Source organism: Uloborus diversus, chromosome 1 (assembly GCF_026930045.1).
Source record: "Uloborus diversus isolate 005 chromosome 1, Udiv.v.3.1, whole genome shotgun sequence".
Classification (NCBI taxonomy): Eukaryota; Metazoa; Arthropoda; class Arachnida; order Araneae; family Uloboridae; genus Uloborus; species Uloborus diversus.
In genome coordinates this window covers 77308278-77325919 of record NC_072731.1, presented here as the reverse complement: position 1 = coordinate 77325919, position 17642 = coordinate 77308278, and the positions used below count along the sequence as shown (strand labels likewise).

The window sequence follows — 17642 nt, the reverse complement described above, 5'->3', positions numbered from 1 at the left end:
ACAAATTTATTTCATGGGAAACATGCCACGTCGAACGAACTCAGACTTTGCGAAAAATTGCTTCTCGTGTTTGAAATTGCAATCTTTTTGCATCCTGCAAATATTTAAATATTTTGGCTAATCAAATGTTAGTTTCGCATATGCTACCTTAGATTAGTATATTTTTTGTTTAATTTTAATAAAAAAACAAATTTATTTCATGGGAAACATGCCACGTCGAACGAACTCAGACTTTGCGAAAAATTGCTTCTCGTGTTTGAAATTTCAATCTTTTTGCATCCTGCAAATATTTAAATATTTTGGCTAATCAAATGTTAGTTTCGCATATGCTACCTTAGATTAGTATATTTTTTGTTTAATTTTAATAGAAAAACAAATAAATTTATTTCATGGGAAACATGCCACGTCGAACGAACTCAGACTTTGCGAAAAATTGCTTCTCGTGTTTGAAATTTCAATCTTTTTGCATCTTGCAAATATTTAAATATATTCACTAATCGGATGTTATTTTCATATTTGCTACTGTAGATTAGCATATTTTATGTTTAATTTCAGTAAAATATAAGTTTATTTTATGGGAAACATGACAACATTAAACTTAATTCGCGAAAATTTGCTTCCCTTGTTTGAGATTTCAATCCTTTTGCATTTTGTAAATATTTTTATATTTTTGGCAATTAGTAGTTATTTTGACACTGCTACATCAGATTAGCTTATTTTATTTTTTATTTTAATAACTAAAGAGTTAAAGAATTTATTACCTTGGTCTTGTTTAATTATTTGCTAATTTATTTTTGCAGTTTTGAATGATTATCTTTACCTAATTTTTGGTCATAGCAGATTTTTTTTAAAAAAAATTTAAATTTCAGCAGTTGAGCACCTAACAAATTAACTTAAATTTGTATTTTAAATATAAAGTTGATTTATATAATTTTATTTATAAGTACATCATTTTTTTATGTCTGCTAAAATAAATAAGGTGTATAACAGGGGTGGTTGTGTTATGAATATTCACTTTAAATCCAGTAGTGTTCGTTTTTATGCTTTTACCTCCCTATATCTCCAATTTTCCCCCTTTTCCTCAAATGTTCAAAATTACTACTTTATTAAGGTTGTGGGTACTTGGAGCTTACCGAAAGAGGCTTTAATCAGCAAAGGGGTAGATAGCTTAAGGAGGGTCATTCATCTTCATTTGGATCTAATAAATTGACCAGTACAAGCCTAGCTAGGCCCAGTGCCTGTTGCTGGTTATCAACAGGCACTGGGCATGGTATTTCTAAGCAAAATATTTTGACTTAATAAACTATTTTATGAATTGTATGCATAGCAAAAATTGTTGTTGTACATATGTATATTCAAGTAATAGGGGTCTTAGTTTTAAAAATTATCCCCCCCCCGCCCCATTTTGCTCTTTGAAACTTTCAGGTTATTTTTTTTGAACTCACAAATCACCTGAATATTATTGCCTTTCTAAATTTAAATTCTAATTTCAACAATAACCCATTTTTTCCCAAAATAAAACTACTTTTGTCATAATATATGTCAACTTCTTGTGAATCTTTTCAATTTCGAAATATGGCTCTATAAATCTGAACTTGCGCATTTATTGTCTATTGCAAGTTAATCAATGAAAGCTGAATAGGCTCAAGTTTGCATTCAGAGTATTTATCACTGCTTAAGCTGCTTTTGTATATTTTGAGGTGTAGAGACTGGACTGTGGACTTTCATAAACTTTTCTTGCTTCCTAATTTTTAAATTTACTCGAGGACAGTTGAAATGCCTTATTGTCTGAACAGCTAATAAATACATACGAATAATTGATTTGCATACTTATAAATGATTTGCAACCCTAATATTTTTAGAACTTAATTACTTAATAGTGAAAACTGAAATAACTTTCTGGGTAGTGTTTTTGTCCTAACCGCCCTTATATTGTAATAAACCACTGTCGAGATATTGGAAATAAATGTTGAAACCCGAGGGGGGGGGGGGGGGAGTGACTTCAAAAACTCCTCTCTGCCAATGCCATTGAACTTGGGTATTTTAGTTTCTTCCCATAAAAGTTAAAAGCACTTATGAAAGGTTTTTTTTTAAAGTATTAATTTGCTGATTCTAGAAAATATACAAACCTCTGACTGCTGCAACCTTTGAAAAACCTCAAAATTAAACCTCTTAGTATCTGCTTTTCTTTATGACCAAACTTTTCAAACATTTTCAGAAAAACTTTCAACGCAGTAGATCTTTCATCAAAGCGTCTCTCGTTGTAGAAAAAGCAATTTTGCTTTCCTATACTTTTTTGTATTATTGCCTTATTTCTATGTGTTTGTAGTAAATGAAATCTGCATACAATATTTTTAGTACAAATTTATGATATTGCCTTGAAAACAAAATTTTTTACCTTGAAAAGTACTTGAAAAGTGCTTGAATTTTTTTCTGCCTAAAGGGTATGAACCCTGTTTAGGAATTTCTCCAAGAAAAAAAATAATAGCTCTAGGCCACCAGAAGAGGTTCGATGACGCTCACCTGTCTATTTTTCGAACTTGTAGCTCTAAGAATGCAGTTTTAGGCGATCTTTTTGATGATGTTCGAGTGAGGAGAGATTTGAGGGTCCATATCCCAGGAAATTTTTCTTTATTTGTAATCTTAAAAATGCATTCTAACTCTTTCATAACATTATGCGCTCGGGTGCAACTCCCTCCCCACGCCCGTTTTTCGAAATTGAAACGTTCAAAACACAAACATTATGTCCAATAATGTTCAGAGGAGGGTGATTCAGGGGTTGTCCGGCGGATTTCTTTCTGCAATTGTAGTGCTAAAAACGGAGTTCAATGCTCTCTTTTTGTGATGTGATGTGGAGGAGTGATTCTAGAGCCCTCAACAAGAATTTTTTCTAATTTGCAGTCTTAAAGATGCATTCTACTTGTCTTTGATAATGGTAGGAGAGAAGAGGTTTGGAGCACTCCCTCGGAAATGGTAGCTCTAAAAAATAAAAGATTAAAAAACTGAAACCCGACTACGGCAAAAAAAAAAAAAAAAAAAAACCCTAAAGGATAAGAAACAAGGTAGGTGCCGGTTTATATCATCGTCCAATTGAGTAAATCTAGTAATTTGATAGGTTAGATATTCCTATTTATTTAGTTCTATTGAAATCCTCTGTCACTTTCACATTAGTAACATTATAATTCAATTCAAATGCCGTTGTCGTGCGTTCTCAACTACAGTTCTACTATACCGCACGACTACGGTATATGAATTGAATTACGTATAATGTTATTAATGCGAAAGTGACAGAGGATTTCTATAGAACTAAATAAATAGAAATATCTAACCTATAAAATTACTGGTTTTACTCAATAGGATGATGATATTAAACAGCACCTACCTTGTTTCTTATCCTTTTTTTTTTTTTTGCCGTAGTCGGTATTCAGTTTTTTAATCTTTTGTTTTATTTAAATATTTTCCGTTTTAATCTAAGATGGAAAAAAATAACAGCGTGAGTAATTTACGGTAAGCATTTTAGTTTGATATACAAGAATGGTAAACTTAATTTATTGCTATTATATGAAGCTGATAGAAAATTTAAACAAAAGATTGATTTTACTTAATAAGACTATAATAGTAATCAACACCAAACTTGTTTCTTACCCTTTGTTCCCTTCGTCGGGTTATTAATAAATTTGTTTAAAACACACTCTAAAAAAATCCTTTAAAATCGAGTTTTACAAGGTAAAATCAACTCCTCCTATTGTTGAAGTCGATTGATAGCGTACCTTACTTGGGCCATAATACCGAATCAATTGACACCTTATTCATGAAAGTCGGATAAATAGTTTATTTGCTACAGTGGAACATACACAAATACAAAGACTGCTATTTTTTTTTTTTTTAAAGGAAATAAATCGTCTCATGCTACATTTGAAGTCGGGTAAAATATAGCCTATGTTACTCGGGCTATAATTGGGAATCGATTGACAATTTATTTATTAAAACCGGATGAACAGTTTAGGCACTACGGTGGATAATACGTCAATACAAAAACATACATAGACTGCTAAAATTATAACCCTTCCTTTTGGTTTCACCCGTAGCCGGGTGAAAAACAGAAAAATGTTCTGCCAAAAGTCGGAAACGTTTCTGAAACGGTACTTGAAGCTTTTTAAAGAATTGGGAAATCTCTGTTAACCCCTTGAGGACCAGCGCATGGAAAACGAAGCGCAGCTACGGGACCGAACGTTCCGAAATGGAAAGCCGCCATCGGCCCGAGCATTTACAGCAGTTAAGCCTAACTGAACAAAAATATTCATATAAAATCAGCATTTCAAAATAATGACTTGAAATTTTAAATTTGCTTAAACAATATACTACTGATTACTAATTATTAATATAAAGACTATTACATTATTAGAAGGGAGTGAAATAAGTAGAATACTAAAACTTTAACTATTTTCACGAAGTTAAATATGTGCACAAAAACAAAGTTAGAGTTAGACATCGTGAGTGTGCAATCAAAGAAAAAGAAATGTAGCAAAAAAATATGTTCCTTATGTAATTTTAATTAAAACAACTTAGGTCAACGAATTTAAACTAGTTAAATTCCCACGCAACAAGTCTCAAAATTGCTTCATAATTCTCTCGAAAACATTCCCTTTCATTCACTTCGCTAACCATTTTTATTGCAATGTTCCAGTCTCCAAACAAAAAAGAATAAATAAAGAAGAACAATATCAGAAAGGATTCAAAAATAATCATAAACTTCAGTGCCGCTTGAAATCCTTCCTGTACTCTCATCGAACGGGGAATCCCAAAAGTCTGGAACACATACGCAAAAATATTTTAACCTTCCTCCCCTCCCCCATAATTTATTCAGCTAGATGTATATCTCTTTCAATTACTCGTAACAAAAAAAGAGAAGCAAAGATATAAACAAGAGCAATTGAGACCTCATAAATCGTATGCGCAGAGCAGTGATTCACTGTTGTTTACATAAAAAATCTATCCCATTGAGAGGTCCAAATAAGAAACTAAAGCGTGTACATGAAGGTCAAATACCATGTGACTCGAATATGATCAAAGTTATAGTCATTTAGCGCCATCTATTATCGTTTAAATATTCAATTCAATCGTTCCATTTCGAGAAAGCGTATATGTGACGCTGGGACCTCAGCGTCGATCAGAGCGCGTAGCGGATGTGTGCCGCTGGGCTGATAAGAGAGGAATTGTTGTGTAGCGTCCGCGTGACGCTGGGTGCGAACGGGTTAAAGCCAGCCATGTCTCGGGAGCCTTCGAGAAGAATGTGGTAGGTGGGTTTTAATTAATTAATTAATTAGAACCTCGCCGCTCCACCAACAGAGCTCCAGAAGCATTAAAGCAGACACGACAGAACTGCAAGTAAGAACTAAGCATACTCCTGGCAAAGCTGAAGCGATCCTTGACTAATTCGCTCTTACCGATAGTCAGTCTGGACAGACAGTAATCATGGTAAAGTCGACACACTTAATAAACAAGCTCAGTCAGTCTTTAAACTGGTAGCGAAAAAATATTTTTCACAGCAGTGAAAAGTCTGCATTCGTGTAGGTTTTGGCAATTCAGGAAAATGTTTGGCAAATATACTCGATTTTCTCAGGAAGTGGATGAAAACCTGCGAAATCCCAAAACGTTCCATTGAAATAGCCAGTAACTTCGGCCTTTTTTTTACAGTGTAGTCATTCAAGTTTCGTGGGTGATTTTCGTATCGTTCGAAGATATTTTTAAAAGATTCAGGACTGTAAGTGTCAAATGTAGCCTATGTTAGCCGGGTTACAATTAAAAAACAAAATAAGATGAATAGTTTTGACGCTGCTGTGAAACAACCGTAAATACAAACATACATAGACTGCTAAAATAATAACCCTTTCTTTTGACTTTGCCGTAGTCGGGTGAAAACGAATAATACAATAGCTTGAGCACTATATACCTGCAAGCAAGCATCTTAGTTTGAAACACATGAAAGATAAATTAAATTACAGTGTTACTACATAAAACTGGAAGACAACTTAGATTATAAAAGATTGCTCTTACTTAATAAGAATATAATAATAATCAACACCTAAATTGTTCTTTACCTAATGATGTTTTTTCCGTAGAATGGTTACAGATTTTGTTATATTTATTTAAAACGTGCTAAAAAGAGAAAGAAATGAAATTGGTTTAAATCAAGATGTATTAGGTTAAATCAAAGTTTCCTATTACTGAAGTCTGCAAAAATATAGCCAATGTTACCCGGGTCTCAATTACAAAACGAATGACACCTTATTTATCAAAATCGGCCAATCTTGAACGATGCTGGCGAAAAGGAGAGGTGGGGGACCCTCCAATGGAAACTTTTACAAGTTTTTTTTTTTAAACGCAGTTTGTAGACGATCTTTGGTAACATTAACAAGAGGAGTGGTTTGAAAGATCATATATTAAAAAGGGAATGAAGAATAATCACATAGACTAGCACAGTGGTTGGAAGTAGCGCGCTACAAGTAGCGACGCTACTGTAGTAGCTACATTTTTGAGTAGTTTGTAGTGTAGCGCACTACTTTTTTAAAAAAGTAGTGTAGTGAGTAGTTAACTACAAAAAAATAGTAGTTTGTAGCGATTTCTGGAAACTACTTTTAAATAAACTAAAAACAAAAAAAAAAGGTTCAAACGAATTTGATTGGTTCAAATTTTACACAAGTACATCAGCGGATGCAATGAGAAATAACTCATAAAAAATAACAGTTTAAAAAACTAAAAAAACACGCTTTCGTAGCAAAATGAACTAAAAAGAGAAAAATAATCTTTGGATGATAGTAGTTGACCAATCACTTAATTTTAATGTAATACAAAAAAGCGTGGGGTGCTGTCTATTTACATTTTTGCTTGGACAACAAATGGAAGAAATTCAAGACAACTGATAAGAAGCCCCCCACGCTTTTTTGTATTACATTAAAATTAAGTGATTGGTCAACTACTATCATCCAAAGATTATTTTTCACTTTTTAGTTCATTTTGCTACGAAAGCGTGTTTTTTTAGTTTTTTAAACTATTATTTTATTTTTCTGCTTTTTAGTCTTATGCTGGAGAATTATCAAGCGACGAAATTATTTATAAAACGAGTGCGAGGTAATATCATAAAGTTAAGACAAGGGCACCCCGATGGGAAGCTACTGTGAGTCATCGATGTATGTTTGCAGAAATCATATTTATATTACTTTGAAAATTTGAGATGCATTTGAATAAAAGTTTTGTTCAACAATGGTCTGATCAGCAATGAATTTCCAATTGAAGGCTCACCTAAATTTTGGCATGAAATTAGTTAAAAACAATTATATTTCATGTTCTAATTACCTTGGAACATTGGAACAAATTTTGTCTGATGCAGAAAAATTAAAGGTTTTTGTAGATATTTTTAAATAATTTTTGCAAGCATTTTTTGATGTATTTTTTTTAATTTTTCCTTTTTCACATTGTTGGATTTATGCCAAAATATTGATTAAAATTGGAGGAACTAACAATTAAAAGGGTTAATTAATTAATTTGATTACAGAATATTGCATTGTCATCGGGTCTGAGATCGCGTGCCAAATTTCAAAAGAATCCGATCGCAGGAAGTGGGCGAAATTTGAGCTGCAAGATTCCATTACAAGATACATACATACATACATACATACATACATACATACATACAGGTGAAGCTAATAAAAGCGTGTTAAAAATACGAGCTGACCTCAGGCATTTCATTTTGACGCATACGTTCTATCTGTTTGATGCCATTAGTTTTTTTGCCGTTGTAATTTTCATATTTCACCAATATTCATATTGCAAAATGCACTTATTTTCGCGAAAATAAAGATATCGGTGATTTCGCGAGTTGAAAATTTGGTGAATTTTATATGAACTGACCGAAGATTAAAAAACAAAAATATTTTAGCGAGCCTTAAATTTTGACAGTATTCATCAAATAAAAAGAAGCTACTTAAAATGTTATAGAAAAGGATGAAATTGAACTGTTCTGGAGGACTTACAATAAATACGAGCATTACAGTGTGTGAGAGTATGATAACAGACATTTTTCTTAATGTCTTCTGATGAGCTAATTTATCAATCTTTTTTGTTCAATTCTCTTACGGTGTGTGTATGTATCAGGATCCCCACCCCCACCCCCCACCCCCCAAAAAAATCGAAAGTTGATTTTTCAAGTCGCACACTCTCTTAATATTTTATCAATTTTACATCAAAAAAAAAAAAAATATATATATATATATAATTTGAACAACGGCAGCAAGTGCTGATTATGTCTGAAAATGTGAATCAGCACTTGTGTAATGCTAGGACAAATTGAAATAAAATGTTTTTTTAGAAAATCAAAATTTCTGTTGATAAAACGTTGCTACTATGCCCACATATGCACCGCAAAAACATTTATTCAAATTAAAAACCATTTAGATATCCCACACGTGCCTAACATTTATAATTTTCTTCAAAAAATTAAGTTTTTGATACATATTTTCAGAAATGTAAGATTTTACGAAATTATCAAGCTGAAAAATATAAACAGTAAAGTAGAAAAGTAGGTAATTAGCTTTAAATAGAAATGTTTGTTTTCCTGCAATTTTTAAATCTCCCACATAGTACTCAAAGATCTGGTTTTTTTCCAGGTTGAGTTAAATTTTTCATTTAAAATATATTATTTTTTTATTATTCGTTCGTAATTGTTGATCTGTAAATGTGTTCGTTACTAATTTTTAAACTTGATATTCTATTTAAATTGATATGTAATTTTTTAAAAGATAATTGAAAAAAAAATCAATTTTTTAAATAAAATAATAAATTTTAGGTCAAGTGTGGCATATCTAAATGTTTTTTAATTTGAATAAATGTTCTTGTGGTACATGTGGGGTGTTAGGTACAGGGGCAACGTTTCCCAACAAAAATTTCAAGTTTCTAAAAATCTTTTTTTTTTTTTCTTTTTTTTGCGATTTGGCTTAGCATACAAGTACTGTTTTACACTTTCAGGTGCAAGTCGGCACGAGTTGCCCTTGTGCAAATTATATGAAACTTCTTTTCACGATTGTTTTGACACAAGAGAAAAAATACAAGAGTGTATGGGACTTGAAAAATTGACTTTCATTTTTTGAGGGACAACCTAATGTGTATGCTTTTTATTTGCTTATTTTTTGAAAAGTAGTGAAGTAGCGCCTACATTTCAAAAGTAGTTTGTAGTTACTACATTTTGAAAAAAGTAGTTGTAGCTGTAGTTAACTACATTTGTAACAAAGTAGTTGTAGTTGCAGTTCGCTACAAAAGAAATGTAGTTTTTCCAACCACTGGACTAGCATATAAAGCCAGTTTTGTTACTATTTCTAAAACATTTATGATCAGGATCGGATTTAGACTTAACGGGGCCTTAAGTTATTTCAGGTATGGGGCCCTCTTTGTAATCCGGACCACTTTGTTGGTGACGAAAGAGGAAATGCTAAAGTTTTTTTTTTTTTTTAATGACTATTATTACTTTTTTTGCTCAATATTTGTCTTTTCCCCTGAGACACATAAAGTTATGCATTATTTTCTTCTTCCTTCCTTTCTTTTTCTTCTTTCTTTCTTTTTTTTTTGTGTGTGTGTGTTTTTTTAATGTGTGTTTGCCTGACTTTTTGGATTTCTCTTAAGAAGGGGAATAGCATCGAGCGAATGATGTAGGGCTCCCAATTTAGGGGTTCCGGGGGTTCCCCCAGAGGGAATTTTGGAAAAAAAAATATAGTAAAATTTTGCAGTTTGAAGCCATATAAAGGAAGATTGGAATCAAAAATATTCGTTGGAAAAGTAGGCAAACAAAACTTTTTAAAATTATGTATTCTTGCAAGTTGAGATAATACACAGTAAAATTTTTTTAGGGGTCGACACATCGATGAGGCAGTTGATAGATAGAGCGAGCGAGGAGAAAGGATAATGCATTGTTACTTGCGCTCATGGACTTTCGATACAGCTAGTTTTTAATCACCTCTGCAACAATCTACAAATTGCTTTAAAAGAAATAGGGTACACACTTAGAAAATAGGTAGCAAGAGAGTAACATACTATCCATTTGAACAATTTCATAATTTATACTCTTAGTAAGAAATAAAATTGAGGCATACTTTGACGAACATACATTGAAGCACAAACTGAATTTAACATATTTTGGCACTCCTCCCCCCCCTTATCAACTCCATAAAATTAGAAATTTTAAAATTCAAGGCTTGTAGCCACATTTTTGCAAAATTTCAAGCATTTGAAAATGAAATTGATTTTTTTTTCCAAGTATTTCCATTTTTTTTAGGAACCACAATACACCACTTTTCGTTATAAGCAATAGCTTTCAACTAAAATGTAAATCCGGCCCTGGAAATGATAATATAAATAACAAAGTCTCCGAAACATTTTTACAAATTAAAAGCGGTAACGGCGAACTAAAGTAAAAGTTTCAGAAAAAAGTAAATTTTTTTACAAACCAAACTTGCTCTTCAAAATCCTTTGTTTGAATCATCTAAATGAATTTCATTATAACTTTAAAAGGATTTTTAATTACAGCTAAAACGTGTTACAAATGACTCCATCATTTTTCAGTCCTGTTGCCTCGAAACTGGAGAAAAAATAGATTGCCAGTGCCTACAAGTTTCAACGCGCGAATCCTTTTTATTCACAAAGCCATAAAAAAGGAAGTGGTATGTGTGGTATAATCTTCAGTTACCCTAAAGCAAAAATTACGGAAAAGAATTCCAGGAAACAATCCCGACCCTTCAGCCTTAGGCTTCACTCTCGGAAAAATACCTCTCTCTTTGCATCTTCGAATGAAAAACAGCTGTTTCCGTTCGGAAAACTCCTTTTGCCGTCCCGTCCCAAGTAGTGTTCCTGTCCTCCTGTCTGGTCCCTGTCCCGTACCCTGTACACAGATGGCCGTGAAATGGTTGTCGGCTATCATCGATGAAAAGGCTAATGAGGTGGGGTGCTAATCGATTGCTTAGCCTGGCGCCGAGTGCGTGGTGGGCCGGTCCACAAGGGAAGAAAAAGGCTTTTCGTCATGTACGAGTCGACAGTTTTTTTTTTTAAAGAAGGCAAGGATCTTCCTAAGATTTTTACAAAGATTTGAAATCCGTTTACAAAAATGAGTGAAACAATTTTAGATTTTCCAATGTCGCAAAGTGGTTTGATTTCGCATCTTCTGGGCGACAGATTTTTTTCATTAGTTTTTTAAAGAAGAAAAAAAAATGAAAAAAAAAAGTTTTTTTTTTTTTTTTTGTACTATTCAATTGAAAGATTTATTGCGGCCCAAACCCAGGCGGCCCACCGGGCATTTGCCCGGCTGCCCGCCGGCCCCATCCGCCACTGGCTGCGCCCTTCAAAAACGGCCTAGCGGGAACACTAATATAGACAGATCGATAGATAAACATAGAGGTCAATATAGGTAGATGGTAATAAGAGATATATAGGCCCTTTTTTTAGGAACTTCAACGGGTGATCAATGTCCCCTCCCCCAACTTTAAAAATAGACATGCTTTTTGTTTTTTTTTTCCGACAAAATGGGAAATGAGGGTACCTCCAACCCTGCTCCTTTGGGGCTGCTTGCAAAGAAAGCCGAACCAGCTGGTCGTCGCAGTTGGCTATCTTTTTATGTGTTTTGGCGAATAGTTTCAAATTCCAAAGAGACTTCAATAGGTTTTTGAAAAGATGTGTATGCATTTTAGTTGAAGAAAACTGGTCATTTTACATCAGGAGGGGAGGAGGGAGTTTTTTTTTTATTCAACGGACTTCCTTTTAAATTCTTGGCACGGGTTCTGCTAGTATTGGACAAAGTGAAAACTAAGAAAATGTACTTGAAATAAGAAAATTTTTGAAAAAAAAAAAATAGAACCGACTTCAAAATTGCTCTAAAAAGTGAAAAATAATTTTATTCTTTAAACACCATCGATAATACTTTTAAACATAATTTTTGAAGTTGGCGCAAAAACGATCGATAAAATCATTCACAGCCATAACTCAACTACAAGTATAAATTTTACCAGGTCTAGTTTCTTCACTACCACATGCATTACGCATTGATGACAGCATATTTGACGATATAACTGTTTCGTTCCTAACTTTGGATGATTTTTTGATAAAAATATGAACGAAGCATGGTTACAATGGATTTTACTTTTTGTTTTTGCGCCAACTTCAAAAATTATGTTTAAAAGTATTATCGATGGTGTTTAAAGAATAAAATTATTTTTCACTTTTTAGAGCAATTTTGAAGTCGGTTCTATTTTTGTTTTTTTTCAAAAATTTTTTATTTCATTCTTTTTAGTGTAAATGTAGATATTTCATTAAAAGTAAGAAGTTACCTAGTAAGAAGTTCGGCTCTATATCACTGTATTGCTTTAGAAAAGCCTTTATTCAAAATTATCATTACAATTACTATTAATGTTACTGTTATATGGCACTAAACTTTTATAACAATGAGTTTCATATTGTCGCGTAGATGAAGATAGCGAAGACAATGTGAAAGCCAAATGAAGCGAATACTCGTTATTCTCAACTCGAGATCTTTATTCAGAATCACGAATGAACGTTACATCTCCTTATATACAACTTGAGAAAGTGTTGGAACTTTCCAGACTTGGAAAGATACAGAAATTAATAGAACATTCGAGAAAATACGGGAAACAGTAGAAAATTTTAGTAAAATTCACTTTATCCTAGTCGGGATTTGAACCCGGGTCGCTCGTGTGGGAGGCGAGAATTCTACCACTGAGCCACCGTTATCCACGAATGAAAAGCGCGAACTTCGCTACAATATCATTTTAATTGCATAAAATTTACTGTTTTTTGCCCATAACTTTTTTTCTAAAGAACAAATATGGTCAAACAAAGTAATGGGACCTAAGTTGAGCCATTCCCTATCCATTAAAAAAAGAATCATCAAAATCGGTTCACTAGGTGAGACGCTATGAGTGGACAAACAAAAAAAAAAAAACATACATACGGTATGAACTGATAACCGCCTCCTTTTTGAAGTCGGTTAAAAAGGAATTGTTGACTTTCATTAATTAATCAATGCATGCTCAATGTTCAGTATTTTTCATGTATTTAGTAATGTTTCTTTGTTAGCACTTAATTATTTTTCTTTACGTGGTCTGTGGTGACTGTCATAAGTAGATAATACAGACTCATGCGTGACGGATAACTTTTGATGCTGTTCAGATACATTGGTTGAAAATTGTTATCCATATTAGACACTAATTATCTTCGAAATTTGAAGATAAATGAATGAAAAACTTTCATTATTTATTTATTTTCATTTTATCTTACTATGACGACCGTTAATTTTCACCTATATCTTGCTGGTGTGTAGAATTAGTTTTAACTATCTTTGCAAAGGTAATTTCAGCTTTAACAGGAATACCGCTGTCTATAACGAACTGATAATGGCTAAAGCGGGTGGAACTGTAGATTCCGGATGATAAGAGAGGTCTTGCAGCTTGCATTGGATTTGTTGTTGAACTTATTTTGTAAAACTAAAGATAGGTTTATGCTTATAAATTATATTTTACACCTTTTTTTCTTTAAACCCATAGATTGCAGCTAAAATTCATTCTGGTGTAGACAGCACTGGTACAAAACGACCTCTTGAGGATGTTCAAGCTACAAGTATGTTTATGTATTACTTTCTGATATTTTTCTTCTTAGAAGCTTATCCATTATTTCTCATTCCAATTACTTTTTGCTTTTAAAATGTGTCTTGCAGTTGGTCTCCCTGACACAAAGAAGCTTGCTCTTTCTGATGACAATAAAGGTAGGAAATAATGTTGTTCTCAATAAATATCTTTTTATTAGTTTAAAGCTAATTAAACCATTTTAGAAACGAGATTTTAAATTTAAGCGGGAGTAGCATGGCTGCAAGTCCTTCCGTCTCAGGACGGATTTCGTTCTCGACAAAATTTCCGAAATGGAAGTTGGGACGGAAAGAAAAATTGAGTGTTTGAAAAATATGCTTTAATTACTGCACTTGTCCATAACCATGAATTTACATTGACATTCTCTCATTTTTCCTCCATAGGCTTGTTTTGTTTTCGTCGTGGGTCATTCCATGTCAAATCAACACACTGATTCAGACTTGATGTCTCAGATTTTCATGATTTTTGTTATGCAGTAACATATCATAGACTTATGGAAAAATACCAAATTTTAGTTATGTAGCACAATTATTTTTGAAGTTATTAATTTTTAAATATTTAAATTTTCATGAAAATTTTTCATGTTTTCTCACTTTAGGGTGCTTATAGGCTGGCAACCAGTGATGATATTTACCTAGGAGTGGTCTCATTTTAAAGCTGTTGAATGGGGCTTTAATATGATATGCCACAAGAAGGGAGTTTACAATTTCAAAAAAAAAAAAAAAAAATGAAAATTTTATATTTTAAAATTTAAATTTGACAAAAAGTGGCAATTTTAAAATTTCAAAAAAATTATCAACAAAAGTTTGTTAGATTTTAATACATATAGCAAAATGGCAGCATGAGATCTTAATGGGATCAGGAGATACAGGGCTTTAGAAATACGGGTTTTGTGAAAAATACCATATTTAGTATGGTTTATTTTAAATAGTTCATTGAATGAAACAAGCAACACATTACAATAAAACAAGCAGTGGCTGTTTTACAATTTTTAGTGGAGAATGGTCACATAGACACTAGGGGTGCCCCCCCCCCTAAGAGCAAGGGTGCATCCCCTAAATATTGTGAACCCCCTGCCCCTCCCCAAAAAAGTGAAAAATACCCTACAAAACATCCCCCTAAAAATTTCTATGGTGCCATGACCGCCCCCCCCCCCCCAGGTAGGCATCCCTGAAGACACCATTGAAAATCCAATGTTATGAGTAACATTTAGGGTCAATAAATTATTTCATGGAGATTACAATCATTGGAAGAGACCAATGCATCCGTTCATTTCCTTTTCTTGCATGGGAGTGATTAGGTTTATTAAATGGTTAAACAAGCGATTTTTGCAATCTTATCAGTGGTATCCATCATGCACTTGATAAATAGTGAGAAATTAACAAGGAAAAGTGCAGTGACCATGAAATGGGTTGTGTTCTAAAGATACAATATCACAGGAAATATCGAAAGATCTTACAATCTACTCTGTTGCTACCAGGGTTGGGTTTTTTGCCGGCAAAAAGATATTTTTGCCAGGACAGTGGAAAAAACCATGGCAAAAATGGAAAAAACCATGGCAAAAATGGAAAAAACCATGGCAAAAATGGAAAAAACCGGCAAAAATGGCAAAAACCTAATTGCAAATAAAGTAGCATTATAGTGTTAATCAAGAAATAGTGACAATATGATATAAATAATGCACTTTAATATTTTAGTTATGTCTCTCCATGTTACTTCTAATTTATAAGGTGAAAAATAAATAAAAAACAAATGTTGGGATTGCAAAACTTAAGATTTTAAATGTTTGCTAAAACAATTTTTTCAGAATGAGCTGATTCCTTCCATGCTAAAAACGAAGAATGTTTACTTAAGCTTAGTAAATTAATAAAAAAAAATTGAATTCTAATTATATATATATTTAATTAATCACTTTTTTTTATTCCACTAAGATTTTTAAGCTATTTAATTAATAACAGAATATTTACTTGAATATAGAAAAATATTCACTTTTCCTCACTAAAGAGATAATGCATTTTTTTTTCTCACTGGGAAAATGGATAGCCAAGAGAAGAATTTAAAAAGAAGAAAAAAAAAGCTGATCAATATGTGCATTCTATATTCACTCTACTTTTTAGTAATACTAGCTTACTCAGTAATACTAGCTCACTCTACAGAAAATGGCAAAGCCTTTTATCAAAATCTTTTCATGCTTTTACTTTTATATAAAAGGAAAAAAAACTGTCCGTAAGTTAACACAAAATCTATTTTTGCCACTTTGTCAAAAACTGGCAAAAACCTATTTTTGCCGGGCGGTAAAAACCGTGGTTTTTTCCATGATTTTTTCCGCCCCCGGCAAAAACTTGCCAACCCTGGTTGCTATAAAAGAGTGGTTTTGTTTGTTTGATGAATCGTCTTCCATCTTACAAAATGGGTTTCCCCTGAGGGAAATCCCTATTTTATCGAAGTAAAAAGATATTCCCTGGTACACTTGGGCTAATCAGCTTTAGTTTTCTTTTAAAGAGAGGTTTCCAGACATGGTACTATAATGTAATCATTGAGGTTTATTAATTTAATAGTGTCCTGCACACTGTATAGACAAATTAGTTATTACAAAATAAAATTTTACTAATTTGGTACATTATTTGCAAAAGTGTGTATTTCTGAAGCTCTACCTCCTGATCCCATTGAGATCCCATGATAGAATTTTGCTATATGTTTTTTGATGCATCAAACAATTTTCGGAACACTACTTTTACAACTAACTTTACTACGGGAATTTTTTAAAAAATTAAAAATTGCCACTTTTTAAAACATTTAAATTTTAAAATTTTATTTTAAAATTTAAATTTTTTGAAATTGCAGGGGCTTTCAAATGGTCTGCTTTTTCTGCTAAAGTCCGTTTTTACGGATAAAGTTCGCTTTTGACCGCTTTTTAACATTTTGGTTCGTTTAACCCGCTTTTATATTGTTTTACTTAAAAGTCAGATTTTTAAAGTTTTCATTGCATTAAAAGATAGTGTGTGCTAATGTTTGTTACGCCCAATCACGCAGCCGTGGAGCCTTGTTTTTATTCAACTTGTCTTCTGTCTAACATATCATTTTCTATTTCACTTCAGATTGACATCATTACTCCTCCTTCAACCGCTGCAAGTGCAGAAATCTAGCAAATAGAAGGTTTGAGGGAGGAGTTATGATGTCTTCGTACACCCTTGAAAAACGTTGGAAAAGTGCTTGAAAAGAAATCATTTTCAAGTGCTTGAAAATCTTGAAAAAAAAAAACGTTGGTGCTTGAAGTTGGTAGAAAATCATTGAATTGTGTGCTTAAATATTTTTCAAGGGCACATTTTATCAGTGCAATTTTCTGAACTTGAGTTCGATATGCATCATCGCGAAAGTAGCTTTGTGTGTTTGCATGTTCCAACCTTTCTGCATCTTGTTAATATTTTGATATTTTTGACAGTCAGTAGTTATTCCAACATACATTACCTTATATTAGCTTATTTTATGTTTAATTTCAAAAAATAATGACATACTTTTTTTTTTTGGAAGCATGGTAACATGAAATTTACTCTAACTTCGCTGAAATTTGCATGTCAAGTTTGAGATTTCAATCTCTTAGCATCTTGTAAATATTTCGCTATTTTTGGCAATCAAAAGTTAATTTGAAATATGCCACCTTAGATCAGCTTATTTTATGTTTAATTTTAATAGATAATAAACTTCCTTATTTATGGAACCGTGGCAACATTGCACTTAGTTGGATTTCTCAGAAAATTGCTTGAGTATTTGAAATTTCAATCTTTTTGCATCTTGTAAATATTTTGACATTTTGGGCAATCAGAAGTTACAGGGTTCGTACGCCCTTGAAAAACCTTGAAAAGTGCTTGAAAAAAAAAAGTTCATTTTCAAGTGCTTGAAAACCTTGAAAAAGTTTTAAAACCTTGAAAAAGTTTCTTAGTGCTT

General features: G+C 32.6%; 1 protein-coding gene across 4 annotated transcripts in view; it reads left to right on the top strand.

The window, feature by feature from the left end:
• LOC129230504 (far upstream element-binding protein 1-like) overlaps positions 1 to 17642 on the top strand; it is a 159559-nt gene that overhangs the window by 10655 nt on the left and 131262 nt on the right. For all 4 annotated transcript variants that reach the window (XM_054864909.1, XM_054864930.1, XM_054864922.1 and 1 more), the window contains exons 2-3: positions 13599 to 13671; positions 13769 to 13819. In XM_054864909.1, the coding sequence (XP_054720884.1) occupies positions 13599 to 13671; positions 13769 to 13819 (124 nt within the window). The remainder of the gene's footprint in view (positions 1 to 13598; positions 13672 to 13768; positions 13820 to 17642) is intronic.